The 27,886-nt window shown below is 44.0% G+C and overlaps 1 protein-coding gene across 2 annotated transcripts; it reads left to right on the top strand.

Moving 5' to 3' along the window:
• Positions 1–1,518: 1,518 nt before the first annotated feature.
• Positions 1,519–26,518, top strand: LOC133001802 (atos homolog protein B). Of its 2 annotated transcripts, none has more exons than XM_061071494.1 (9): positions 1,519–1,800; positions 17,845–18,058; positions 18,508–19,866; positions 21,310–21,368; positions 22,041–22,140; positions 22,714–22,872; positions 24,094–24,162; positions 24,362–24,567; positions 25,194–26,518. In XM_061071494.1, exons 3-9 carry the CDS (start codon positions 18,679–18,681, stop codon positions 25,345–25,347), a joined length of 1,935 nt encoding a protein of 644 aa, XP_060927477.1. In that variant the 5' UTR covers positions 1,519–1,800; positions 17,845–18,058; positions 18,508–18,678; the 3' UTR covers positions 25,348–26,518. The 2 variants fall into 2 exon arrangements, with proteins under 2 accessions (XP_060927477.1, XP_060927479.1); XM_061071496.1 differs by lacking the exon at positions 1,519–1,800 and adding an exon at positions 12,514–12,765.
• The last annotated feature ends 1,368 nt before the right edge of the window (positions 26,519–27,886 follow it).

The following is a 27,886-nucleotide window of genomic DNA, read 5'->3' as shown; positions in this document are numbered from 1 at the left end:
GTGTGTCAGATGAAGAGTTGACCTGAAAGGAATCTGTTGAAGTGACGTGATAACAGCTTTCACTGTATTATCCCTTTTCAGGAAACATGTATGGCAAAAGATAAAATCAGTATCAGTATTTTTCCTCTACAAGAAATTAGTTTATATATATATTAAAATGCTGGTCGTGTTGAAATAAGATATGATGAAATATGTAAACAACTATTTAAAATTATATTTTGTCGCAGTAGTACCAGTACGTCAGATGCAGTGCTCTCTTAAACAAGGGGGATCAGTCTCTATTTGCAATCCTATAAAACACAAAGTACATACCATGAGATAAAAATACTATGATGGTATTTCTCTGACGGATGGAACATTCGATGAAGGACTCAGCTTTCCTTTGTTGTGTACTTGTGCCAAACTCAGTATAATGTAAACCATCTCCACAGTTGTTCGCTTTGTCTTTGTGTTACTGTTATACACATTTGTATAAAACCGATAAACACTGATGTGGAAATTTACCATTTCATTTTTGTGACCACAAGGCTTTTAACCACTGGAGAGCCTTGAAATCCAACTTCCGTATCCTGACATGCGGAACTACAGCTGATCTCTAAAACCCCATCTATACACATGATTTATTACGTGTGTATATTATAAAATTAGATCATGTGTATTATAAAATGATAAGGTATCAAATGATAACTGGTTTGGTGGAAGGTAAAAGGATTGGCTTTTCATTTCCTGCAATGCAGAGTATGATCATGCATAAAAATGGCTATTTGAACTATGCAGCAATCGCATTGCCAAGTGCATCATCAGCACAAAGATGGACAAATGGTGTGGAGCAGTAGATGCAACATCTTCTGTTGCAGCCCCTGAGCTTCTTTTATCTGCACCATACAGTGTGTGATCTCTGCAGGCCTCCTCCTCCTCTGGTGTAATCAGGCCCCAGTGAGCTCTGGGTGGATGGGCGTGGAGCTCAGTGCAGACGCAAAGCAATATGGGGATACAACGTGTAGCTCATCTATTCTTAGCTCTGTGACAACATGGCCCTTTCTGTACAAGCGGAAGAAAAGCAAGGGGGTGGGGGTAACTGCCCATTTAACCACTGCAGTATGTTGTTTTATTAAATGTCAGCAGCTGAATAAAGTTTCTGTTCGGCGCTTCTTCACTTGTGTGTAACGCGGTTTGTTGAGGATGTTTTTTAAAAATTAAAAATGACAAAGTCTACAACAGCCTTTCTTCCCAGTGAAGGATGGGAGGGGAGAAAAAGCACGTGTACTGGGCGTTTCCTGGGTTAATCCACGGTCCAGTCACGGAGCGGAATCGTTTGAATGAATCTGCATGTTTGTAATGCACCGGGCGCTGATTGGTCGAAGGGAACCAGGGCGGCCAATCGGCTAAATGACAGGCCGCTCAGCTGGGCCGCGAAGCCCCGCCCACTTAATATATGCCCTGGCAAACCCCGGAAACGCCGCAGCTTAAAGGGCCAGGGGAGGAATTCCAGAAACAACGGAAACAGCTGCGAGCACGAAGAGACACAAGCGGAGAGAGAGAGAGAGAGAGAGAGAGAGAGAGGGAGAGAGAGGAAGGGACGTGGAAGGCACAGCCAGCGAGAGACGTGGGGACAGGACACTGAGACTGTCCCGGTGTTGTCCACCCGTCAAATCCACGGCTACGACCGGTAACGGCTTCTTGGTTTAGCCCCGGAACCGAGCGTTAGCTACCAGGGACGTGACAACGCAGCAGAGGAGGTGAAACAAGAAGAAAAGAGGAAAAACACCCGGACGTGGTTTCCCCCGGTTTCCCTGTGAGGTGAGTCGGCCTCTGGAAACCACCTTGAGCCAGCTCGCTCCTCGGTGGTCTCCTGGCATTGGGGGGGGGGCTTAACTGACACAACGGCTGTCTGCAGATCTCTTCTCTTGGGATCAGGTAGATGTTTCACCTCGCGGCCTCATCGTCACTGTCGTTATCCGCCTTTGTCAACGTGAGCAAGAGAATGAGTGGAATCCAGCCTGGGCCCAGCTGATGTCCTGCCAGCAGCATCTTGCAGGGTGCAGGGGGGCGTTCCCCTGCTTTGTCTGCTCCCTTTATGTGTGTGTGTGTGTGTGTGTGTGTGTGTGTGTGTGTGTGTGTGTGTGTGTGTGTGTGTGTGTGTGTGTGTGTGTGTGTGTGTGTGTGTGTGTGTGTGTGTGTGTGTGTGTGTGTGTGTGTGTGTGTGTGTGTGTGTGTGTGTGTGTGTGTGTGTGTGTGTGTGTGTGTGTGTGTGTGTGTGTTCGTGCATGCACCCTGCGATGGTGAGGGACAAAACGATGGAGGAATCCGTGCATCGGTCACAGTCATAGGTTTGTGTCTCGCGTGCACATCAAAATGCATGTGTAAATATTTGATTTCGATTGTAATTGCAATGCGCACACACACACACACACACACACACACACTCTTGGGATTGTGCAGATCTGGGCTGTGCATGGAGGATGGAGGCTGCATCAATCATCTCTTGTGTATATCTGTGAGATTATGACTGTATCCCAGTCGGTAGAGGGATGGTGATCACTGTAAAGCTTACATGGAGAAAGGATAGCACTGGGTGGTATTGTTCCCTTGCATTGCATTATGCAATGATGATGTGGGCACTGCACGCTACAGTATAAAAGACCTATAGTGTGTTAAGAGTCAGTAATTGCAGTGTTATTACGCTCAGCTGCAGTGCACTTCCTCCCATTGTCGTGTAAGGGCATGGTGGCATTGACATACACATTAGGCACACGTGTATATGCCGTCACCCTCACTCTACATCACCTATACAGCACACGTGCATATGGCAACCCACCAGCTGTCACATGCATGCAAATAGCAGATTTCTGCACAAACATGCACACATGCTCACACACACACACACATTGATGCAGCAAATCCATCTTCAAGTCTACATTTTTGTCTCTTTTTTCCCCTCTTGTCCTTGCCTTGGTCTGACAGTCACACCCCCCTCCCCACCTCCCTGTCTGCGAGAAACCAGTGGGCTTTGTCCTCAGCTGAGTGTGGCGTCATGCAGATCCTTGCTCTAACCTACCCTACAGGCGAGGTGCATGTTGTTCAGCGGGACCTGGGTCTGGGCTTGTCCTGTGCGCAGTCACACAGTTCTTTTTATGCTATTAAAAAAAACCAAGATGGTCTGTCTGTTCAGGTGAGACAAAGAAACTGAAAAAATGCTCTCACATCAGAGGAGAAGGGAGGTAAAGGGTAACAAACTCAAAATGTACAATTACTTATATATTCAATCTCAGTGTGGTCACGAGTAGCCATGTGTTTTCTCAGGGTAATATATATATATATATATATATATATATATATATATGGAGCCACCAGCCTTGTTAGGCTGTATAGATTTGTACATTATGGCCAATATGACACTAACTTGAGACCTGTAATACTATAAGATCCCAGTCTCTCCTGATTCTGTCTGAATAGATTAGGCCCAGACTAACAGTGTTACAGCGTCAGTCAAACGTTGGCCTGCAGTTGGCTCCTCTTGCCTGCAGCTCAGCTGCAGTGTACAGTTTTATGCACGCGTAGTTCAGCTGACAATGTGTGACATTAATGGATCTCAGCCAAAGGACGTCATTAAAGCCGTCGTCCCCTGTGCACCCAACCAATGACGTTTGACCAGCTGGATTCTAATTCCGTAACTCTTGTGTTTCTAGCTAAGTGTTTATGGTGCATGGTTGCAATTCTCCTTTTTTAGCATCTGTACCTGGCAGCACTTTTTGTGCGTGTATGTGTTTGTGTTTGTGTGTGTGTGTGTGTGTGTGTGTGTGTGTGTGTGTGTGTGTGTGTGTGTGTGTGTGTGTGTGTGTGTGTGTGTGTGTGTGTGTGTGTGTGTGTGTGTGTGTGTGTGTGTGTGTGTGTGTGTGTGTGTGTGTGTGTGTGTGTGTGTGTGTGTGTGAGGTAAGTTGGGGATGGCTATTAAAATGCTTTGAGCTGATGAAGGCTTGTTGTCAGCCCTCCAATGTGTCTCTGCAGGATTTGATGTCAGAGATTACAGATGATTATGTGGGTTAGATCCAGTACTCAACAATGCTCTGGGGCAATATTGATCTCCTGTGTGTGTGTGTGTGTGTGTGTGTGTGTGTGTGTGTGTGTGTGTGTGTGTGTGTGTGTGTGTGTGTGTGTGTGTGTGTGTGTGTGTGTGTGTGTGTGTGTGTGTGTGTGTGTGTGTGTGTGTGTGTGTGTGTGTGTGTGTGTGTGTGTGTGTGTGTGTGTGTGTGCACGTGCACATCTTGTTTGCATCCACATGTGAGCTCAATGACCTCTTTTAAATAGCTATCCACTAATGTATAGTCATGCAAGCATTTGTATGTGAATGCATAAACACAAAGCCACCACTAAGAACCAGTGGTGACTCATTGACTGAATAGAATCTAGTCTATTTTCTTGTCTGAAAATACAGAAATACTTCACTTTCTCAGGAGCTTCTCTTGAATGTCAGTGTAAGCCTTATTGATCTGTCAGTGCTGTGTTAAAACAAAGACCCTGCAAGTACATGACGCAACACTAATGAAAGATCATTTTATGTCTTGTCTCAGATTCATCTTCGATTCGTAGCCCAGTGGATGATAAATGTTTGTATTAATGGCGGAGTGAGATTGATGCTGTTTGCCAGAAGATACCTCGGCTCAGTTCAGGGACGGAACGTTGGCAGGTTGAGAGGAAAAGTCAAATTAACAAGAGGTCGGGGTCAAAGGGCAACATTAACTGCGAGTGTCTCAAAGAAAAAGGAACGGAAAGGAACGCCTCGACTGTGAAGATGTCCCTCTGGTTGTCACTTCTGCAGTGTTTCAAGGCGATAAAGCAATGTGTGAGACCATGCATGTTTTAAATCACGTTTTCACTCTACTTAATCACAGCTTATACCAGAGCTCCTAAAAATAGAACTTGTCGACTGGTGCATACTTTCACCTTTGACTTAAGACCCTCACTCAGTTACCTCTGCTCTTTACACATCACACACACAAACCTGCACACTAACTAAACCCAGCTTGAGGCTTACCATTGAAGGTCAGTTAGTCTACTTAACAGGCTGTCAATAAGAGAAGCTTGTTAGCCGAGCGTTTTGAGCATTGACTGGCTGTGGTTAATAACATGTGTATAGGGCATGGAAGGGAATGCCAATAAGGTATGATGTAAACTATATTTTCAAGGCTTTTACTGTTTTCTTTGTGTTATTGGGTCCAAACTTAGATAATCAATCTGAGTTTTTACTGGTGTACCACCATGTTTGATGAGGCTGCTTAAGCCAGGATTGGATATCAATTTAATATATTCCTTCTGAATAACCTTTTGAATGTATAAGGGAAAAGAGAGCCATAACTCCATTAAGTAGTAGTAGAATAATATAAATCAGTTTTAGAACACATTGCCTCATTGAGGATCATTGCAGTTGTAAAACCTGCAAAATGGAGAGAATTGACGTGTACTATCTTGGGTATCTGAGGATTTAGAAATCTGAAATAAAGCTATTTTCAGACACAACATCCTTAAATAGGTCCAGACATTTTCCAGAGTTTTCTATTCACATATGAAGAAGGGGTTGCTTTTCAGGGAGGATCATTATCAACAGCTGGAAAATGTCAAAAATATTCAGGTGAGGGGTGGGAAGAGCACATGGGAGGAAGGATATGACGTAAATATATTCTGATGCGAATGGGCCTTGCATGAAAAATGCACACACAGCACCCCTGGATAATTTCAGGAAAATGCCGGGGCTTCAGTGCTTGTCTAAAAGCAGCTATAAAGAGACTGCACTACTTCTTTCACTTCCTTTACCCCTCTCAAGTTGCATTTATAGTAGGAAACCAGCATCGGACAATCTGGAAGTTTCTGTCCTGTTTAGTACTCCATCTTTGTTCAGTAGCAGTCTGCTCTGCCTTTTCCAAACACAACTGACAACAGACTTCCTGAGAGGATGACGGCAAGGTGACGGTACCACTTGCTGAATAAATCAGCACGGTCTGACATTACACCCTGAGAGGCAAAATTAAGCTCTGTACAGTGTTTGTATGTGGCTGTGGGAAATTACAGTTATTACCATTTATTCACCATTGCATCTGTGTGCAATATGTGCATTTCAGTAACAATCTTTTACACTCACTAGTAAAATGAGTATAAATAAGAAACAAGCTCTTTGGTGTTGTTGTTACCACTAAGTGGACTGAGCGTCGGTTGATATACCTTCCATATAACAACCAGAATCAACGAGTAGATGCTGGAAAGCAGATGTGTCTCTTTGCATTATATAGGTCAACACAGAGCTTATCAAGCTAAGACCTGTTCCCCCTCTGCCCCTCTCCCTCTCGTCCTTGTCTTGCTTCCTCTGTCCATTACTCTCCACTATACGGTCATTTGTCTCGCTCCCTTCATCCAGCATCAAAGCTCTCATCTCTCTGTGCTGCTTTTATTCCCATCTCTCCATCATGAGGAGGCTGACAGTGTATGACAGCATCAGGCTTTCGCACGCACCATTTGTCACTTAAATTGACTTTTATAAAGAATGAAAGAATGATACCCTTTGAAAAACTGTGACACCCACTGTCTGATATTAATTTATCATATTGTTTTACATACTTGATTTGCCTATTTGGATAAATAAATAATAAAGCAGTAACGACCTTCAGCAAATGATCCAACATGTATAACCTTTTGACATCAGTGCGTGAACCTGAACTGTGAGTACATACTTCAAGGGTTCAGTTGAAACCGTCAGTTGCCCAGTCATGTTTTCCTGATATAAAAGAACACACACAATGGTGTGTTTCCTGCAGGCCTGATTGCATCAGTAGGCCTCGTCCTCCCAGAGCGTTTAAAAGCTGTGGTATACACAGAACACCTTAAAGCAATACAGGGCTGTTCATGTGAGCGTGTGAATTTGTTTTCCACAGTTAAAGCGTCAGTGAAGTGGGTGCTAATCTCATGTTAGGCGTACATACAGATGATGCCGTTTCTTTTGTGGTTGTGGTTCATTGTTGTGCTGAAGTCAAGGTTTGCGTGTTTAACTTGCTCTTCTAGTGCCAGGGAACAACCTTAGCCTGAGCATTATTGACTCAAAGGAATGTATTGTGCCACTCAACCTGACTGTGCAAATTTAGAGCTATGTGTCATTAATAGTGAATGTTGACCATCCTGAACGGAATTCTCCTTTATGCTCTATGGACATTGAAATTTGGTACAGATGCTCAATAGGTCAAATCACCACCAAAGACACCACTGTACTGTACTGTAAATACACACATGTTGCCTTAGACTCAACCACAGAAATGCAACTCCCCTGGTCCCAAAGCTTCTAGTTGATAACTGCTGCTTAACGACTGCAAGCGTGTGTGTATTTGTGTGTATTTGTGTGTGTTTGTGTTGGCCTGATCTCAGGATTAACCCCGGCCAGACCTCTCGCTCTACCCTCCACCCTGTAAACCAGAATGGATGAGCCATTCTCTAAGTTGTGTGCTCATAAACACCAGCTTCCTCGTACTTCATGGTCTTAGCTATAAGTTCTTTGTGAAGTTGTGCGTTGGCTTTTTCTCATTTCCTACTCACTCAGGTGGAAACTGATCACACAGCAAAAAATGTGGTTATAAATGAGCTTGAAACTACTTTTAAAATTTTCTCTACCATCCGCTTTTCCTAGTTACTAATAATAATAATAATTGCTCATCATATAGAGACCGTATGCAACAAAGCAAATGATAGCAACTTTTTTCTTTCCCCCTTTACCAGCCAGATGGCAGGCTAGACTCCTTTCACCCACTACCAGTCGTATTTCAACCCCATGCTGTGCAAGTTCCCCAAGCATGAAAGGGGGGGGGGGAGAATTGATTATAGAACTGAAGGAAGATGCACAAGAAACAGTCAATGGCCAGGAGAAGAGAGGAAAGGAGGAAGCACACATACACACACAGATATGGGAAAAGACAAGCAGCTGAATTCAGGATGAAGAAGTGACAGAGAGAAAAGGGAGGAGAGGTGCAGAAGGAGAGCGAGCCAGCGAGCTTTATTTCCTGTCCTCCATGAATAGGCAACATATTTCTCTGGAACATTCCATCCTCCGAGCTGGCCCGGCCTGTCACCAAGACTCAGGGTGCCACTACTCCTCCCCATCTTCACATTTCTTCCCAGTGCACTCTTGTCTCTTGCTTTTCTGATTGCACATATCAGGCACTGCTTATTTTTTTTATCTTCTCTTCCTTTTGAGACTGAACCTCAGATCCTGTGAATGGAAGGAATAAATGTATTCAGAAATCACAGGATTAACAAAAGACAAGTTCCTGCACTCTCATAAGCGAGTCAACTCTCCATTCTGCTGCACATTGGATTGATAAAGCCTGCTGCAAACTGGAGGATAATTGGGAATTGCAGGGGCGGTGCCGGTTATCTGGAACAATAATCCAGGAGTGTGGGGGGTTTACAAATGGATCTTAATGCTACAGATTGAGTCGGAGCCTCTAGGGTTCAGTCAGGACTGAAGTCCAGTTTCAGGTCGTACTTGATTCAGCTTTTCATAGAGAGACATCAGTGTAAGTCACGGAACAACAAATACAACTTATTTGGCCGTTCCTGTGTTTCAAAACAGACTCAAAAATAGTCTATATTCAGGGATGCATATTTTCTGCATCTGCCCAATTTAAACCTCGGCCCAAATCCTAAAGTTAACATAAGGTCCAACATTAGCAGCCAATTTACTGAGATGGCAAAAAGAGCAAAGGACACACACTGAGCAGCCAAGTAAAATGATTATACTTTAAATGGGCTCTCTGTCTCTTTTTTCGGCTTGTAATGCTTATTTATCAACAGGCAGCTGGTCAAACATGCCCTTCCACTCACAGTTCATCTCACAAGATTGTTACTTCGCCTTAGAAATGTAAATATAAAGAAACCACTCAGGGAGGGAAAGTATCTACAGAAACTTGTTATCTGGTAAGATTGCTGAGGGATTTTGGATGGGGTTGCCGCAGTTAAACTGTCAGGTAAGCATTTTATTCACATCTACTGTAAATGTTGAGAATATAAAGAAATATCTCAGGATGAAAACGCAACTTTTCTGACATTTTTACAGGGTTTATGTCTGAAAACTGTTTATGACCAAGAGCAAGTCTTGTATTTTAAATTGCCAACTTTAATCCTGTCAGTGGTGTAGCTCTGTAAATGGAAAGGGTCTTTTATAGCAGACGCTTTAAATAGTGCTTGACAGCCTTTCTAAAACACATATCTTATTACATTACACATCATTTACACACAAGTTACAGTAAAATCAAACGCATAGCAATTTAACACAGCATTGGCTGCAATTTCCCTGTAAATATGAAAGTTGCTGCAGCACATTGGAGCTTTCCTGGCGTTGCTGTGTTCCCCCATTGGAACACACTGTACATCTCCATGTGTGTACTACTAACACACTCTCCGACACACACAGAGGGATCTACGACTCCTTAAACACGCTGTGTATTCTCCCCAGTACACAGACGCACACTTTCTTTTCCCACCCTTCCTCCACCTCTCCTCTCCCTCTCCCCCTTTTGTTCTCCCCCTCCCAGAAGAAGGAGGGTGAATTGGACCTTGTTTTCGATATCTAAAACTGCTCAATGAAAACTGTGACTGATTGTCCCAGGGAGGTTTTTGGGGCTGGTGGAGTCAAACTGAAGTTTTTAAAGGGCTGTAGCTGTTTATTTAGAGTGGATGGGTAACTCCCATTTCCCAAAAAATAGAAAATACAGCTGGTGTCACTTTGAGAGGCCTCAGAAAACAAGGCCTAGTGTCTGTGTCTTGTGACGCGACGTTACACGTGCTAGGATTGAGAGTCCAGCCTGCCGCAGCTTTAAAATCGTCAAAACAAACACTGCCCTGCTCTCGCATCAGGATTGCATCAATGCATGTGCTTGATGGAATGTGAGTGAGTGAGTGTTTTCAATGCTTCTTTCTACTCAGCTGCACTAAGGGCGCCCTTGAATAGAGGAGGGTCTTAAGAGAGAGGACACACCCCTTTTCTCCTAATATGGAAGGCCACGCAGGCTCTTAAAGGTGCAGAAGTGTGTGAGTGTGTGTGTTTGTGTACACAGAAACACAAGCTTTTGAAAACAATGCCACTTGCGAGCAGAAAGTCTTCATTACACTCGGTGTCTTTTTTAGTAAGCTTTGCTGTCAGAAGTAGGTTATTAGACAGGAGAAACGTAACCTTATTTCCGTGTCCCCCTTGAGAGTTTGATTTCCTCTCTCTGTCTTCCTGTCTTCTGTCTTCTACCCCTTCACCACCTCCCCTCCTCCCACCCCTCCTCTCTATATTTGGAGTTACGTAGCCGGAGACGTGTCTTGTTTTGCAAACCTCCTCTCTGCACACTTTTACTGTTCACACGCCCTCATCAAAACAAGTGTGCCATCCTCCCCACTCACATCTACAAGGACATGTATGCAGAGCTGAAGCAGTTGCCTGATAAATCCATTACGTCAGCAGAAACTCAATCAACAATTGTTTTGATCATTTTAAAATAGTTTCAATCACTTTTTATTCAATTGGATTGAGTTTTCCCCCTCAAATCTTATGGTAGTTAATTGAAAATATTGGAGTCCTGGATTGTTGGTTGCATATAACAAGCTTTTAAATGAGTAGGTGAAGGAAAACTCCTTCTGCATTACTGTGACAATGTTGCAGCTCAGCACCAACTCAACTTTTCATCCTGTTTTGGAAACAAGTAGAAACGGATCTTGAGACGGACTCAGATGAGGATTTAGGGAAAGACAGGAGAGACAGACAGTGGCTGAAAACAACAGAGGCAAAGAGCTATCAATAGTTATGTCTCAAGTCAACCCTGGTTTCCTGTATAAGGATAAAGCATAACAGGGCCGCTGTGTCTAACAACAAGGCCCGGGCAGAAGTGGTGTGTTAAATATCTGTTCTTGACAACTTGGTGTGTTTTGTGTACAGTGTGTGTCCGTGTTTGTGTGCGGTGAAAAAAGCGTGTGATGCACTAGCGCCCACTGTGTGTGCGCACTTTGACCACACCACTCAGTTGAAAATAGTTCTTGCCTCGTCAACATGCTGTTCCTTATTAGCTCACAGACGGCAAGATATACAGTACACACGTGGATGAGGGCTGCTCCTGGTACTGAGCTGATAAACTTTTTCACATGCACTTCATTCTCTATCTGCAAAAGATAAGCTGCCTGCTATTGAGCTTGTGTAGGATATAGATACTCAAGCTGCTTTCAGGCTGAAGTCCTAACATTCTCCTGCCTGACATATGCCGGAGTGCCTGTGTCTGACAACGCAGATGTCTGAGTCAACTTTTCCTGCCAACACCCTAAATATCCAGTGTGAGTGAGCCCATGTGAAAATACAGCACAAAATGTCTGGAAATTTACTGCGGGTAGTTTGATGATGTTTCTAATCCACGACGGATGTCAAACTGAGAAAATTCTAAACAAATATCATACTTTGAAAAAGCGCCACCATTTACATAGAAGACTCCGACTGCTGTTAACAAAAACACGTGATTTTCTGTGTGGAGGTTGTACGTCATGTCCTGCCTCCCGCTCACAAAACCCAGGTGCCACCCTTCGCCTGAAAGATGTCTTCATTTGTGAAAGGCCAATTCTGGAAAAGGTCTGGATCCAATTTTCGGGAGTTCCTGTCTAAAACCACTTTAACAGCAAAGGAAGGGGTGGTGGCTGAAACGCACAGATGTCTGTATCTTTATTCTCTGAGGCGTTAACCCCTGTTGTTTTAAGGTGTCGTTCTTTGAAGAACACACAGACACACAACTAGAAATGTGGCTGGTAAGCTATAGAAAAGGTTTATGCAAAACTACTATATACACAAAACAGGCTTGAAGCTGCCATTCAACACATAAACACACCAGGGAAAGTGCTCTTCAGTCCGGTTCCTCTGCAGAACAGGCCGAGCAGGGGTGAATGGGCGTGGTTATCGCTCTGCCACGCCTCCTTCCTCCTCTGAATCCCTCCCCCTGAGCTGACCCCCCCACTTTTCTATAGCCAATTAGCTGGCGGTATCTCCCCCCTACCCTTTTCTTTCCCCTGTCTGCCTTCACTGCTGAGCAAAGCAAAGCACACCTTGCTCTATCAGCTGAGAGGAAACCGACAGAAAGAAAACACACGCACCCACACAACAAGGGCGAGAGAGAAAGAGGGTGGGACATCGAGAGAGGATTACTGAAGGGCCCTGAAAGTAGAAAGAGGAAGAGAACGAATGGGAGGAGAGGAAAGGGGGCAACGCTAGCATGTGGAGTGGCTTTTGTATTCAAGATATTTTGGAGGGGCACGAATGAGAGAACAGAGGAGGGGGAAGCCCGAGAGAGAAAAGGACAGGCAAGGGAAAGACTAAGACTGGTTTGGGGGGGGGGTGGAAGTTGCTGAGGGGGTTTTGGTTTGTGTATGTGGGACTGAGGGTGGAGAGAGGTACAGAGGAAGAAAACAATATTTGGAGAAGGAGAAGACAGCTGTAGTGCCGGGGCACCCTGACCTAAACAAGCAGATGGAGGCAGGACGACGTGACATTTCTCCGTCTGTCTCAACACCACCTCTGCAGGAGGAAGAAGGGCAGGCAACAAACCGGAGAGTGGAGGGAACGAGAGAAGGCAGCTTGACCCAGTGGACGTAGAAACACAAGAGGAGGAGAGAGAGAAAAGCCAGCGCAGCCACAATTCAACAGCCCGCAGACGACAAAAAGAGGAAGGAAGGAGGGTGAGGCAGAGAGATACAGTCCATCTTCTCAGGAGGGTGAGTGTCACAAGTTGCCCGGCTGTCAAGGCACTTGTGTTAGAGTTGCTCCTGTTGATTGCTGTCACATTGTCGGCTGAGCTATGTGTGACTCAACGTCTCCTAAAATGGCTTCATGAAAGGGACATAAAGGGACATACTGTATAGACAGAGGGAGGGAGGGAGGGTGAGACAGAAAGGGACCCCGTGTCAAACAGCATTCTCAGCAACTATGTCACTGAGCCAGCTTAGTTCAGTCTGCCATGTCCCCCAGCCTGAGCACTGTGTGTGTGTTAGTCTGTGTGTGTGGGGGGGTATATCTTTTGATCAGGTTTATCAGTTTCAACCGACTCAACCTCTCTCCTTCCGTCAGGTTCTGTCTTTCTTTGCTGCTTCCTGTCTTCTGTTTTTGTCTGACACACACACACACACACACACACACACACACACACACACACACACACACACACACACACACACACACACACACACACACACACACACACACACACACACACACACACACACACACACACACACACACACACACACACACACACACACACACACACACACACAATCAGCTGTCATTTAACCCGCTGTCTCAGTGAGCAGTGGCACAGTGACATCAGATTTCAAAAACTACTTGGCTCCTGAACTCTAATCAACAGGTGTTTGTTTTGCAGCACCACTTGGCAACTTTTCTTGAGAATTTGCACATAAGTGTGTGAGTGATCATCAGGCACAGGCCTGGGGCCGGGTGGGGCTCCGCTTAAAGCTGATGAGACAATCAAGGCAGTTTGGGAGCTGCTAACCTCATGCTGAAGCTATCAAACCTCTGTCATAGGCTGAAAGCCAAGTTCACGTTGAATAGATGTTTTACCCTATAGTTTTTGGTTCTGCACAAGGCTTTAAGCTTTTGCTGCTGAACACATTTTTATGTAAAAGGGGAACTTTGTCGCTTTTTAACCAGCTCTTGTAAATGCTGATGAACAATGTCTAGCACTGTTGCTCGCACCCAGATTTCTCCGTTCATTTGCTGCCAAAAGTACGTGCGGTGAAACTCAGTTGTAAAAATATTTGTTTTAAGATTTTTTTCAGGGCTGTACCACCTTCATCAAGAGGAAAGTAATCGTGAAACAGGAAGAGAGACAGGGGGGAGACACGCAGCAAAGGGTCGGGTCGGAACCCAACCCACGGCTGCTGCAGGAGGAACTCAAGAAATGATTCAAAGTGTTATTACAGTATTAGCCCTGGATGGGAAGAAGAACATGTTACAAATGTTGTTTAATTTTGCCACAATTTGCAACTCCACTTGGTGTATAAAGTATAACATAATATGAATCAAATGTAAATATTAAAACAAACAAACAAAGTAAATTGAGACAGTAGTAAACAGAGCAGCTGTTCTCCCATGAACTATTTCTCAAAGGTGGAGTAGAGCAAATGTCAAAGAGCACACAGAAACAAGTGTGAAATTATGCAGTCGCCATATCTGTTGCTTTTCTGACGAGAAGAAGAAACCAAAGTTACAAGTTCTTGTAAACGTTGGTTGTGTTTCCCCCGTGGTACATTTTTTGAATTGCGTGTGATCCTAGTTGCTGAAAATGAGCAGGCAATGGTGTTGTTAATCCTGTGCTCTGTGTGCGCCTGTGTTTGCATGTGTCATCTGGGTGTTGAAAGTATATGGGCCAAATGTCAGGGTAGTTCCTGAGGATAGATGCTGGCTGTGAACTCTGCCCCCTCCATTCATGTCACTGAGAGCTGCTTTCTGGGTCAGAGCCACCGTCAGCAGCGCTCCGAATGGAAAGTGTGTGTTTACAGGGTTCACTCCAATAATATCAGCTATGCAACAAACCAATGCACAGTGCAAATGCCCGTTGGCCTTTTACAACCGCTTGGAACGCCACCTCTCTTGAGAAGCTGCTGTAAATTAGCTGACCCTCGACTGTTAGCCTTTGACTTTCTGTCTGCAGTCTTCCTTGACCTTAAGGTGTGTTTGTGTCATATTGACACACAATGGTGCTTTTCACAGGCCTGTATGCATTTCTCTGAACACACACGTGCATGTTTTAACACTACTCAGCAGATAAATATCCTCCTTGAAGGCTCCGCAGCAGGTACAGTCACAGGTGAAGGCCGTTGGTGTTTCTCTGATCCTTTAGTTTCACTCTCCTATGACATCTAGTCACCATATCCTCATGAAAAACTGTTTCCAAGACAGTCACCACAGTGTTGATATGCTGTGCATCTAAATAGGAAGAAGCTCGACATTCCTTGTCCCATCTCATTCTCATAATTATTGCAGCTACCAAGTAATTATCCAGGTATGATTATTAGCTAATTTTATTTGAATGTTTTTGAAAGCATTCATTCTACTTCCATCGCGATCCGGAGCGAAGCCTGGGCCAAGGAACACTGAGCTGTTTTATTAATTATTTTATATGGATTTTTTTCCATTGGTCTTGTACACCACTTTCTTGGGTCTCCATTACATTAGGTTTTCATACTTTTTCCGTTTGAATTTCTCTTTTCTCATTTGTCGGAGTGGAGATAAATTTATCTTTCTCCTCTCTCTGTCTGTCTGTTATGTTGTCAGGTGTCGGTCATATTCTCTGTCATCTGACCTCATTTCTACTCTCGCTCTGACTGTTTCTGAATGACTGCGGGTCCATTTTCCTATGTTGCCAAGGATGTCAGGTCAAGAATTGCACCTGGCCTGCTAGCGATGCGTCTCATCCTCGTGCTTCACGTCAGCAGCGTTCAGGAAATGTGAGATAACATTTCAGTGTAATGGATTTTAGCAAACAGATGAGACACAAATGACATTTGTTTTATTTACCCATATTTAGGACAGTGTTCTGGTTTGGAATATAAAAAATTGTTTAGTTGTCAAATAAGCACACGTCCCCAGGAACCTGAAGCCTTTCCTGGGGTGAAGCCAGAGTGTCCCCCCTCCTGTGCCCGGTGCTGGACTCAATCTGAAAAAGGGGTTGGGCAGCTTCTGCAGGTCAGAAATCAAGTGGGGTTTCCTAAAAGAGCCTTTGGGTTCTTGCAGTAAGCTGTGACACAGGCATAGGCAAAACTATAAATACTCACCCGCTGACTCCTCTCCCATTCCTCCCCATCCCCCCACTCACCATGTCCTCCCCTGGGCACTCGCTCAGGAGACTCCACCTGTCCTCACAGGGACAAAAAAAAAAGAGGAAGATACTCTTTGTATTATGTTGACTGAACTCTCATAGATAAGTGTTGCTGCCTATAGTTGGTAATTTAAATTAATCAGATATGCCTGTTTGACTGGGACAGTTTGGATTAAGCTGTCAGGAGTCCTCCACCCTGAGAGATGTTAAGGGTGGGGGGGTTGAAAGATCTGCAGGTCTCTATATCCTCTGTCAGGATATCTCTTATTCTTCGTTCAACTTAAACAGATGATCCCTCTATTAATGTTCAAGTTGTTGACTGTATTACTTGCCTACTTTTATGGTTCGATTATTTTATTTAACACCAGGTATTCATCAATAATTATTATTTCAATCTAGTGGAAATACACATGAACAACTCATTAATTACATTCAACTTTTCTCACTTCCTGCTCCCTTTCCTCACACGTGATCTTTCGACCTTCGTCATCATTTCTACGTTAGTAACTCATCTCGTCCTGCGTCATCATGATTTCGTCAAAAGGAAATACAAAAATGTGAAGTAACTAGTTGCTGTAATGTAGGCTTGAATGGGAACCAGTTGCGTTTCTCTCTATCTATTACCTCAAGGAGGTTATGGTTTCATTGGTGTTTGTTTATGTGTCACCAGGATTTATTAAAAAACTTCTGAACCGATTTCTATGATACTTTGTGAAGGGGTGGGCCCCACCCCATGGAAGAACCCACTATACTTTGAAACTAATGCAGATAAACAGGCAGATCCAGGAAGTTTATTGTGCTCTCTTAAATATGGAGAAATATTGTCCCATTTTACATTTAAAGCTTTTGGTTGCTTTGGAAGTTTCAATCAATGGCCAGCTTCAAGTTAACAGAACACAGGCCGCACAGTGTGTTATGGTCTGTGAGGCCATTTTCTTTTGTGTTTGCAGATAATTTCTTGGAGGAGCATCTTTGCCAGTCCTGCCCCCCACCTCTCTCTCTTTTTCTCTCTCTCTCTCTCCATCCATGACTCTGTTTCTTTCTCTCCGTCTTTGTCGCCATGCACAAAGGAGCTGTTATCCTTGGGCTACTGGTTGCCAGGGCGACTGCTCGCTGTGACAACCTCCCCACCCCACATTCCCAGGTTCTGGTCCAAGTGGGTCGGAAATGACCCACTTTTCTTGACCTGTCACCGATCAGTGCCAAGTTAACGACAGAAGAATCAACTCTCGGCTCCAACAGTAGCTCCTCCTTTTGTTTCATTCAGAAAATGAGAATAATATTTCTCCCTCCCTATTTGTTGAGTATAAAAATGTGGATTAAAGACCAGTAAGGAACTTAAATACTGACAACCCAAGTTTGCATGTTATGTGTGCTATCAACTGCGGTGTGTAAAGAAATGAGGGCGTTTCTGAGGCTTTCTTTGGTTTGGAGAATTTAAAATGTATACATCAGTGTATTAGCCACAAAGGGTGTTTGTCCCATGTTAGTAACAGTTAGTTGTTAACAAAAACAGTCTGACAATTGACAGACAAACACATATTTTTATGTTTTTCTGTCTGTTCAGATATTTTGGGTGGAGTTATCCTGTAATGATGCCATAGCCAAGCTACACCCCAGGCTTAGGTGACCGAAGAGGGTGTGTCTGGCTATCAGCCAATCGCAGAGGCAGCCCCAGTAGAGTTACATCCAATTCTAGTATATAAGTATTTCCGCTCAAGAAAAACTCCTCAATTACTGGAACTCCACCCCTCTGGTTAGTTGTATCCCTCAGGCTAATGATTTGATCAAAAGTACTTTTTAAACAAACATTAGATAATCTAATTCATACGGGCTGACCCAACTGATTGCCGGAACAAGTTGCTTGTAACTTGTAATGCTTCAAACAAATGAAAACTTTAAAATTCTTACAAATGTATTTTCTAACAAACCAACTTTTACTTTCATTTCTCTGCAGGTCATAGCTCCTGTGGCCACCAACTTCATTCCTGCCTCCTCCGGGGTCTTTGCTGTTTCCTGGTCACCTATCTTGGGATGTTGGCGTTGTTCTGTGGCAGTTGCCATGGAGATAGACAGGTTCCTTTTGTAGACCATTTAACACACAACCTCCAGATGTTGTGCCAAATGCAGCTTGTCCACACGGGCAGAATTAGACAAGGACCCGCACAGAGGTGAGATACAGATCTTGGGTAATGTCTTCAACATATTATTAAATTAGACCTGATATAGGCGTATGTCCGCAGTTCACTATGTCACATTAAAGCAATTAAATAGCTTTATTTTCATACTGCTTTAAAGCTGGAACTTTGTAAGAAGGGATTAGTATCTGATTCCCCCACTGTTTTTGTGGCAAGAATACTGTCTCAGGGCAGAAATGGAAGTTATGACATCACCATAAGGTCAAGGAAGACTGCAGTCAGGAAGTCAAAGGCTAACAGTCGTGGGACAGCTGATTTACTGCAGCTTCACGAGAGAGGTGGCGTTCCAAGTGGTGATAAAAAAGGCTAACAGGCATTTGCACTGTGCATTGATTTGTTGCACATAGCCAAGTGTCAAGACAAAAGTATGCTATTGCTTGAAAGGAGTCCTAAATAGTAAAGCTGTATTTTGTTCCCATCAGGTGCTGTGCAGCTCAACTTCCTGTTTCACTGTGTTTGACAACATCGCAGCAGGAACTATAGGACTTCCTATTCCTGAGGAACATCTTGCTCCGCCTCTTGGCACTCCTGAGGACCTACTTGACCAGTTGCACAAAACTTAGTCAAGACTCTTGCCCTCCAACATCGCAACCATGCGGCACATTGACGTGGAATTGGCCGACAAAAAGGCTCCATCAGAGCTTCCAGCCCGGGAGGGAGACCTGCCTCCACCGACAGAACCAACACAAAGCATAGACCCTGGGGTCAGACCGGGGGCGCCGAGACCCTTTGGTCAAGAGGAGTTGCGGCTTCAAAAGGTCTACCAGCTCTCCATTTTCTCCCAGTTGGGGGGATTTTCTACCTCCACAGAATCCAACACTGATACTCAACAGAGACCTGTCCGGCTGGGTGTGAAACGGGGGCTAGAGGAGCCTCAGTTGACTTGTAAGCGTCCTCACCTGGGAGATGCCTCCGACGGGGAGGAACTGGAGGGAGGGGTGCTGTGTGGGCCGGTACCAGCGGAAGATGTTGGAATAGGATTAGCGACAGGTCCTAGTGGGCCTGGTTCTGTTTTCTCTTGCACACAGATGGAGCACAGGGACTCTGAGGGGGGGCCTTTACCCAAATCTCCACCCCTCTCCCCAAGCCACACCCCCTCCAGGCGCCCTACTCAGCACAATCATGATAAGCCCATTCCTGATATATTTGCTCCGCTGTCACCTAAATCGACCCCGATGTGCGACCCACATGGGCGTCTCTGTGACCAGGGCCACTCCTTTGGAAGCTCCGCCAGGACTGAGTCTCCTAATGGGGGCCGCACACCCACCTTCTCTCTAGGCAGCCCTGCACATGACAGCTGTAGTAATAGCTCATCTGGAGGTCAACCCATCCCCCACATATATGAAATGTCCACATACGAAACTCCCAACCCTGCCAGTCCCACTAGCCCCCCAGGCCCCTTCTCTCCCCCACACCACTCAGAGCTGCAGGAACCAGGGGAGGCAACCGAATGGGAAGTTGGACTTGAATCCTCGCCACCTGAGCGAAGTGCCACCCAGGCTGCCTCGTCCTCCTCTAAAGGCCTGGCTCCCTGGGAGAAAACGCCCAGCAGTATTGGCCACCGTATTTCCTCTGGAGGTCACTGGCCGGCCAAAAAGAGGCTGCTTTCCCCAACCGACACTGGGGAGTCGTGTTCAGAAGATGAGGGACCCTCCACATCCAAGAGAAGCAGGCTGTCACTGCTGGCTCCAGGACTTGGTCCTGCCTCATGTCGCAGCACTGATGCCAAAGCTGCTCCGTACTGGAACCACCTGCTGCCCTCTGCATGGGACCAGTCTAAGGTGAGCACACTTACCTACACACATCATACATGTGTTTCTGCATCGGCCTTAAATTCCCACTCCTCTACAAGCTAATGGCTAACATTTGATGGTATGCTACTTGACTGTAATAACAGGACAACCATGGTGTCAAACTACATACTCTAATAAAAATAATAGTTGAAAACTGGAAAAACAGTTTTCAGATTAACGGCTAAATTATTTGGTTTTCTAATTTATTTCTCTAATTAACTGCAGCTAGAAAGAGGCTGTAGCTGATTTTTATTGTCGCATCCATCAAAAACAGCATGTGCACATTTACATGCAAATAACATGCTTTTAAGCCTCACAACATGAAGGCCGTTTCTATACGGAGGCCTCTCAGACTCTGAATATAGATTTAAGAGTAGTTGTCCAAAGTCGAGTGGTTGATGATAAGACATCTATGAGCCGTGACCGTCCTGGAAAAGGGGCCAAGGCGTAAATTATAGAGGAACTAAGAGAACAAATAAAAGAGAACAAATAAAAGTAAAAGAATGAACTGATGGCCGACTCATCACGCCACACTGGAACAGGCTGAGTAGCTCCAGAATAAAGCCCATTGAGGGAAGGTCAATTGTTCCCCAACACGAGTGTACTGTGTGTGTCTCTCTCTCACACACACACATGCATACATCTGGCTGTAAAAAATGGTTCTGGAAGTGAATTGGCCATTTTTGAACACTGGCTGGCCAGAAAGAGCTTTGAGTGTGTGGGTTTGTGGGATGGGAAGCGTGCTCATGGTCACAATAGGGTTCACCAGTTCGGCCTCATACAGTTGTGGGATCATTATGACGAGAGACGTTGAGTGTTTGTGTGAGGGAAGCCCAGGGAGAAACAGATAGATGCAAGAGAGGCTCAAGGACACAAACTAGAGAGACATAGAGGGACAGGGAAATATAAGAGCGAGGCAGTCACAGGTGATTATTAAGTAAATAACAGTTAGAAAAAGATATTTTAAAGACACAGAAAGGTAAGAAGGGATACTATTCTGAAAATGCCTCGTGTGGATTTGATCGAGTGTGATGAGGCGACCAGCTGACAAAGACCTTCGAGCTCTGTAGAGAGCCAGTCATCGAGGACCAGCTGATAGCCAAAAGCTAACCATGAGTGAAAGGTTAGCTGTGAGCAAATGGCCAGCAGGTAGCGTAGCGTCGGCTGGTGACCGGTCATCTGACAGCGTGGTGGCCTTTAGTGTGAACTGCAGCCTGGAAATGGGGAATGTTTGTGCGCATGACACAGCGTCCAGTACTCAGCGCTCAGTAAGTAAGAGGTCATATGATGCGCCCAATTACGAGAGATGCACAGAACAAAACAGCTTGACCATTATTTTTAATATTCCTAACTTTGTGCACACTAAGGGAGGAATTGGAATATACGCTGACAAAAACAAATAATTATTTCCTTTCTTCCCTCTTTCTCTAGACTGCCACAGACTGCACAAGATCAGGGAGACGACTGAAAAGTGGACTGCGGATAAAAAGGTGAGTCATGGGTTTCCCAATCAAAACAATAAAAATAGCGAGCGTTTGGTGACTTGAAGTAGCGTGGGATCCTGGGATGTCTTCAACACCTATCCCCTCGTTGAAGTGAGCTTCCCCTGTTAAGAACTCCTTCAGTGTTTATCTCTCAGGAATTATTGTCAGGGAGCTGAATAATCATCCCAACAGCACCTGGTGAGTCAAGTTTGTCAGCTTGTTTCTTAAGATCCTGACATCAGACAACTTAAATGTTATATCTCGTTAAAAGATGTCCTTTAAAATGACCAGTATCTTAAAAGTATATTGTAGGTATTTGGCTTAAAATTGGATAAAATACACCATTTGAGACACATCAGTCAGATTTCTCTTATTTTGAAAATTGGGACAATACAAATATACAACTTCTAACATGCATTTGTCACTTTATTGCAGAAAAGTTGCATGTTTTACCTTTTTAAGTGTAAGCACATGTGGAAGGATGAGTGCAGGGAACACAGGGAAAGGAGGTGGGAGTCAGGGGAGGTTGTATGCACTTCTAAATTAAAGGGTTTTGTGTCTGGACTTGAGAACCCAGACACGCTCACAGGCATGTGACATGTCGGTTAAAGCGAAATTAGTGTAATCTCAACCACTAACCACCGGTCTGTTTTGTGTGTTTTGTGTGGTTATATTCAGTCGGCAGCTGCGTAGTGGCAGACACACAGACACCGGACGCTCCACACGCTCCAGCTGGCCCTCATCCTCCATCAGCAGATCACTACTTGTCAACTTTGAGGTAAAAATTTTAACTATCGCTTTGACAACTTCCTGAGACGCAGTTTGCTGCAGGTCAAAGATAATGCTGGTGTCAGTGTCAGTCCAAGATGCAAATTAGAAATGTAGAATCCAGCCAGGGACAGGTTTGGGTCTGATTGGGACATTTCATAAGGATTGAAGTTTTTTTAATTTATTTCCACAAGCTAAAATCAAACACATTTAATCCAATAACAAAAAGCCCTTGGCTGCTTGTGTGTCTCCCTCATGTCACACTTGCAATGTGTCAACTTTAAAGGCCAAATGCCCAATTTCTTTTTGAAATAACTCAACAATTTGGAGGTTTTAGTCTATAATAAACATTTCAAGTGTGTCTTTAAGTGCGTCTGTTTTTCTGACTCTGTCCTGTTTGAAAAAACAACTGCTGGCGATCTTTCCAGTGCTGAAATCATTTTTTTATAGTTCTCCTCTTTTGTTAAATTGGCTGAGATCAGTGTTGCTCATTCAAAGAAAAGCCTCCTATTGGCTCACACGGTCAAAACTTTGGTTTTAATTAAAGGCTCCTGCTCATCTCCACGCTCTTCCCTTTGTGCAGGAGTCGATACTGAAGGGACGCTTCTCTCCGTCTGGCTGGATCGAAGGCTTCACGGCAGAGCTCGGGGCCAGCGGCTCCTACTGCCCTCAGCACGTCACCCTGCCTGTGCAGGTCACATACTACGACATCTCCGAGCATAGCGCTCCCTCGCCCTTTCTGGTCAGTCCTCGCCTGTGTGCATCTCCCAGATCTGGTCCGTTGTGTGTGTGTGTGAATGGTTAGGTGCACTCTTAGCCAGGCATAAACAATAAATCAAACAAACACTCACTGTTTATCCCAGAGAGCAGGGTTGTTTGCCGAGTATGAAAGAAAAACAAAGCAAGATTAAAGATCAGAATAACGACCCAAAACAAAACCAACTGTAGAATTGGCCTCAGCAGAGTTGCTGTTGGCTTCCTCCTTCAGAACCAGATGTAAAAAAATATGTGCTGCCTTTTCCCTTTTCTCTGTTTAAATCATAAAACCTTTTGCCACATCTGTCCAAATCAGCACTGACTTCTATGCATTCATCCAATATGTGATCATGCAACATATGAAGGAAGTGAGTGAGGACCCGTATTAATGTGAACAACTTTAGTTCCACTTACAAGGAGAACCATGATGTCACTGGTCCATTTGGAAACCAGCTGTTTTCACTCTCTCAGCTTCAGGCCTCATGTTGACTTTGAATTGTTTTGTATAAAACTGGTGATTGTCAGCATCTTTTGATGGAGCTCTTTGAACTGTTAATTACACTTAACATAATGTGATTCCCTGTGTAGCTGCCTGCATCATAATGTAGCTATTTTTAGAGTGAGTGCGCTTTCGTTTTGGCTTTTGTTGTGTTTTTGATGATGAATTGTTTCACCTTCGTATGAGATCAAACCAGAAAGTGAATTAATACTATCACTGCTTTCACGCTGCTGCTCATGCCAGTGATGTGACATTCACAACAATCAGATTCTCTTCGACGGTTCTTTGGGAAGAGCGGGTCGAACAAAGTTGGCTCCTTGAGCCGTTCTTTTTATATTTGTGCCCATATTTTGCCGCCCTCAAGCCATGCAACTGGCTTTCATGTGATTTCTGTCGCTGAGAAGGGTGAGGAGGGAAGTTATTGACACTCAGTCTCGCATAACCAGTAATTTGATGCTGTTAGTCCTAACATACAAAATGAACGTCTAAGTTTGATTCTGATCCACATCTTACTCTCTCATATCATTAGCCAAGTGATGATTTCATACATCCTTCAAAGAGCCAAACTGCACCTTTAGCTGGTATTGTTGTGACATTAGGACATTTAATCTAGATCCTGACTCTGGAGCTACAATACTACAGTATTTCATTAGTACTGTAACTGAGAATGTTTATCGAGTGCCATGTTTCTGTCTCTGTCTCTCGCAGGGGGTGATTTCCCTCGAGCCTCTGGGAAAGAAAGGATATAGCATACCCAAAGCAGGGACCATTCAAGTGGTGAGTTCGATTTGCTCATTATTTGCACTGGTTTCGTATAATTTTTTCATCTGTGCCACCACAACATTTAAGTTGTGATGTTAGCCATGTTGATATTGTGATCCTCATATAAGTGTCAGGTACATTTTTTCTTCCAAAATTTAAACCTACCTGTCTTATTGTGAAATGCTGACTTTGGTCTGACATGCTTCTTCTCCAGACCTTATTTAATCCCAACAAAACTGTGGTGAAGATGTTCCTGGTGACCTACAACTTTGGCGACATGCCCGTCAATCACATGACCTTCCTGCGCCATCGTATCTTCCTGATGCCTGGGGAGGAGGGGGTGGAGGGGAAAGGCGAGGTGTCTCCAGGGGGCGGAGCATTAGAGAGGAAGAAGATTCTCTGCTACCTGATGCATCTCAGGTACGGCTGAGGTTTCATCCGGCTGCTTTACTTTTCATTCCTGAGTTTCTAATAATATACTTGATTTAAAGCGTGTAAGCGACACAAGAATATATTAAATATATAAATAAATATGTAATAGTCACTTTTATTGCTTTGTATATTCATGAGATTTTTCATAAATTCTTGGAAACTATTGGCAGTTAAATTCCATTGTAACATCAGTAGGTAAATAGTTTGGCAAATGTGTTTATTCACATTCTTGCCAAGAGTCGATTGACTTCACTCTGATGTTCTGCAAACACAAAGCTTTTACAGCCAGCAGCAGGTTAGCTTAGCATAAAGACTGGAATCAGGCAGGAACAGCTAGCCTCGCTCTGTCATTGCTTCCAGCTTAGAAATGTTATCTTTGGACAGAGACACACCAGCTGTTTACCCATTTTTTTCAGCTTTTATGCTTGACCAGATAACTGGTTGCTGGGTGAGGCTCAGTATTAAATGGACAGATATAAGTGATATTGATTTTCTCATCTAGCAAAACAGCAAATAATTGAGTCACAAAATATCCTTTACAGCTTTGTTTCAGCGACTTGAACAGTTGTTGTTCAGTGTTTCGCTGACACTGCTCTCGTTTCTGCCCTTCTCAGAATCCAGAGCTCCAAATCTGGGAAGATCTACTTGCACAACGATATCCGGCTGCTATTCTCCCGCAAATCCATCGACGTGGACACGAGGATCCCTTACGAGCTGAAATCTTTCACCGAGGTGCCAAGAAGCCCTAAATACTCCCCCCGCGTTTGACCCCAGCTTGACCCTTCGATCCTCACGGACCCTCCGGTGCTTCCTAAAGAGGAGGGAGGGGAACGGACAGACTGCTAGAATGATGATGGACACAAAACTTGATTAAGACTGGATGAGACATGCCACATGCACACAGGACTCACTTGCACATATCACACACTTTCGGCCATTGGAAAAGTCTCACTTTTGATGCACGTATTCTCCGTTTGCAAATTTCGAATCGAGATATAAACTGTCACTCCAACAAACACGGCATTCCTGGTATCTTCCATTCACTGAAAATATTTAAAAACTGACATATTTGTACGGGAGCAGTGGAGTTTGCATGCAGTCAAAAGCAGGACTTTTTCAACACCTGAACAAAGACAGATACACACAAACACACACTCGCACACCAAATCCCACGATCACAGCACATACCACACGCGTCACGGCTGAAAACGCCTGGTGGCGACTCTCTGAGTTCAGTGTTAACATGCATGCCTTGTGACTTAAACACCTGAATTTTCCTCTAGTGCCGTATCACACTGTCCTTCACTCTGCCTGCAGCTCCGACCGCCTCATCGGACCAATCAGTTCCACAGCTTTGGATTTGACAAAAAGACACAAACAATGAGCACATCCCTGCTTGTTGGGGGATGATGATGATGATGATGACCCCCCCAACCCCCAAATCCCCACCCTTTGCACACTCACACACTTTCTGGGGATGAGCAGAGACAGGAAACGCGAGAAGAAGCGAAGGGCGGAATGGGAATCAGCCATCTTGATTGGATGTTTGATCATTTGACACACAGTAAAAACCGCACCAACACAATTCGATCAAACTCAGGACGTCCGTTACACAATAGATTTCTCCTTTTTACCATTTCACTTACAATGGTACAGACCACTGTGAAGCTAGAGGGTCATAGCATGTCATGAAAAAGAGGGGAGTTCAGTTCATGCGATGTAGCCAGACTGAGGGACACTGTGCTCTTTTCTTTCTTTTTTTAAATTTCTTTTTTTAATTCTGTGGGAGCAGAAAAGAAAAAAGACGAGCTGTAGTATTTTTAATTTATGTTTTTTCGCAAATGTCTTAATAAGCAATATACTGCACAAAGTAGAGTGTGTTTTTCAGTCGGACGAGCTTTCTCTCTGAAGGGAGGGGGAGAGAGGAAAGCAGAGAATAGAGAGGGAGGGAGGGATGAGTGGGGAGGGAGGGGTAATTTAATATGGGGAAAAAAGTCTATGTATATTTAAAAGAATAAACTCTCACGACTAGTGGGTAACGCCTGTGTGTGTTGTTGTTTTTTGATTGACAGACCACATCGCTGCTGACGCTGCAATTTTGGCTTTCTACCAGGTCTCTACTGGCAAACGTACTAACTATTTTCAGTGGATTGCTCACCGGCAACTTTCGTGTCATGAACTGTTGTGTTTAGTAGTTACTCTTCCAGTCATGGCTGCCACGACAATGTCTGGTACAAAATATTATCTTATTCATCATTATACAACAGGTTTGGTTTTTGTAATGTTCATCTAAAAGAGACAACTTACATGAATTCATCGGATCCTCCTTGTTCGCATCTGCACTAAAATGTGAGAAAACAAGCACGTTAGCGGAGGTAATCAGAGCAGCCTGCATTTGAGTTCCATGTTGCAGTCAAGAGGAAGGCTCACTTTTTATTACTTCAATTTAAAAAATAGGATCCAAGAAAGTTTAAAGAAAATGAAGGGATTTCCAACTTGATAAAAAAAAGCTTCCAGGGCCACAAAACAGTTTTCACAGGATTAATAATAATAATGATAGTTATAATAAAGATAAGTAAACTAAACGTCCGTGAAAGCAGTGGTAGTAGTTCCCCTTTAGATCTATTCAAGATTCTTCAAAACAGATTATCCCGAATGAAGATGAGCAGCTAATCTGTGTTACACCACAATGTTTTATTTCCAATGTTTATCATCTGAGAATGATCTGCATTAAAAAAACATCAATAACAAGTTAACAAAGAAGTTAATGTCCATCAATGTTACATAAGCTGTTTATTTACAGTACTCTTAACATGAGCTTTTTTCTAACCCAGCAAGATAAAAAGAAAAGTGAAGACATAACGTCAGATTCTGATTACACACACACACACACACACACACACACATAACGGAGGAGGCAGCTGATGAACGGTCACAAACACATTCCTGTTTGCAGAATGTTTAAAAATCAGAGGAATCTATTAGTTATAAAAGTTCTTCCTCCTCCGACCTCGGCTGCTCCGCTGAAACTTCTCTGTGGGAGGAAACACAGTCTTTATCTATATCTATTCACTCAGCCAGTGTTGCTGAAAAAGGAAACGATGTTAAGTAAATGTCCCGCTGCTGAAAAAACTGAGGAACATCTAGATATAGATATAGATGTATGTATATATATATATATATATAGGGATGCTGTACACTGCCCACAATGTGAGATGAATTCACTAGTGACAACATTAAAAAATAAGAACTAACCTGATCCTGAAATTGATTTCCACGTATGAGGTCAACCTATGCATGTTTTTAA

The sequence above is a fragment of the Limanda limanda genome, chromosome 5 (genome assembly GCF_963576545.1).
Source record: "Limanda limanda chromosome 5, fLimLim1.1, whole genome shotgun sequence".
Taxonomy (NCBI): Eukaryota; Metazoa; Chordata; class Actinopteri; order Pleuronectiformes; family Pleuronectidae; genus Limanda; species Limanda limanda.
Note: the sequence above shows the minus strand (reverse complement) of the source record. Positions and strands in the feature narration are given on the sequence as shown.

What these genes read in the sequence shown, in the direction of transcription:
- LOC133001802 (XM_061071494.1), top strand. Translation starts at nt 18,679, where the DNA reads ATGCGGCACATTGACGTGGAATTGGCCGACAAAAAGGCTCCATCAGAG. An exon ending in CACTACTTGTCAACTTTGAG is followed by an intron (nt 22,141 to 22,713) that starts GTAAAAATTTTA and finishes CCCTTTGTGCAG; the next exon opens with GAGTCGATACTGAAGGGACG. An exon ending in GCGCTCCCTCGCCCTTTCTG is followed by an intron (nt 22,873 to 24,093) that starts GTCAGTCCTCGC and finishes TGTCTCTCGCAG; the next exon opens with GGGGTGATTTCCCTCGAGCC.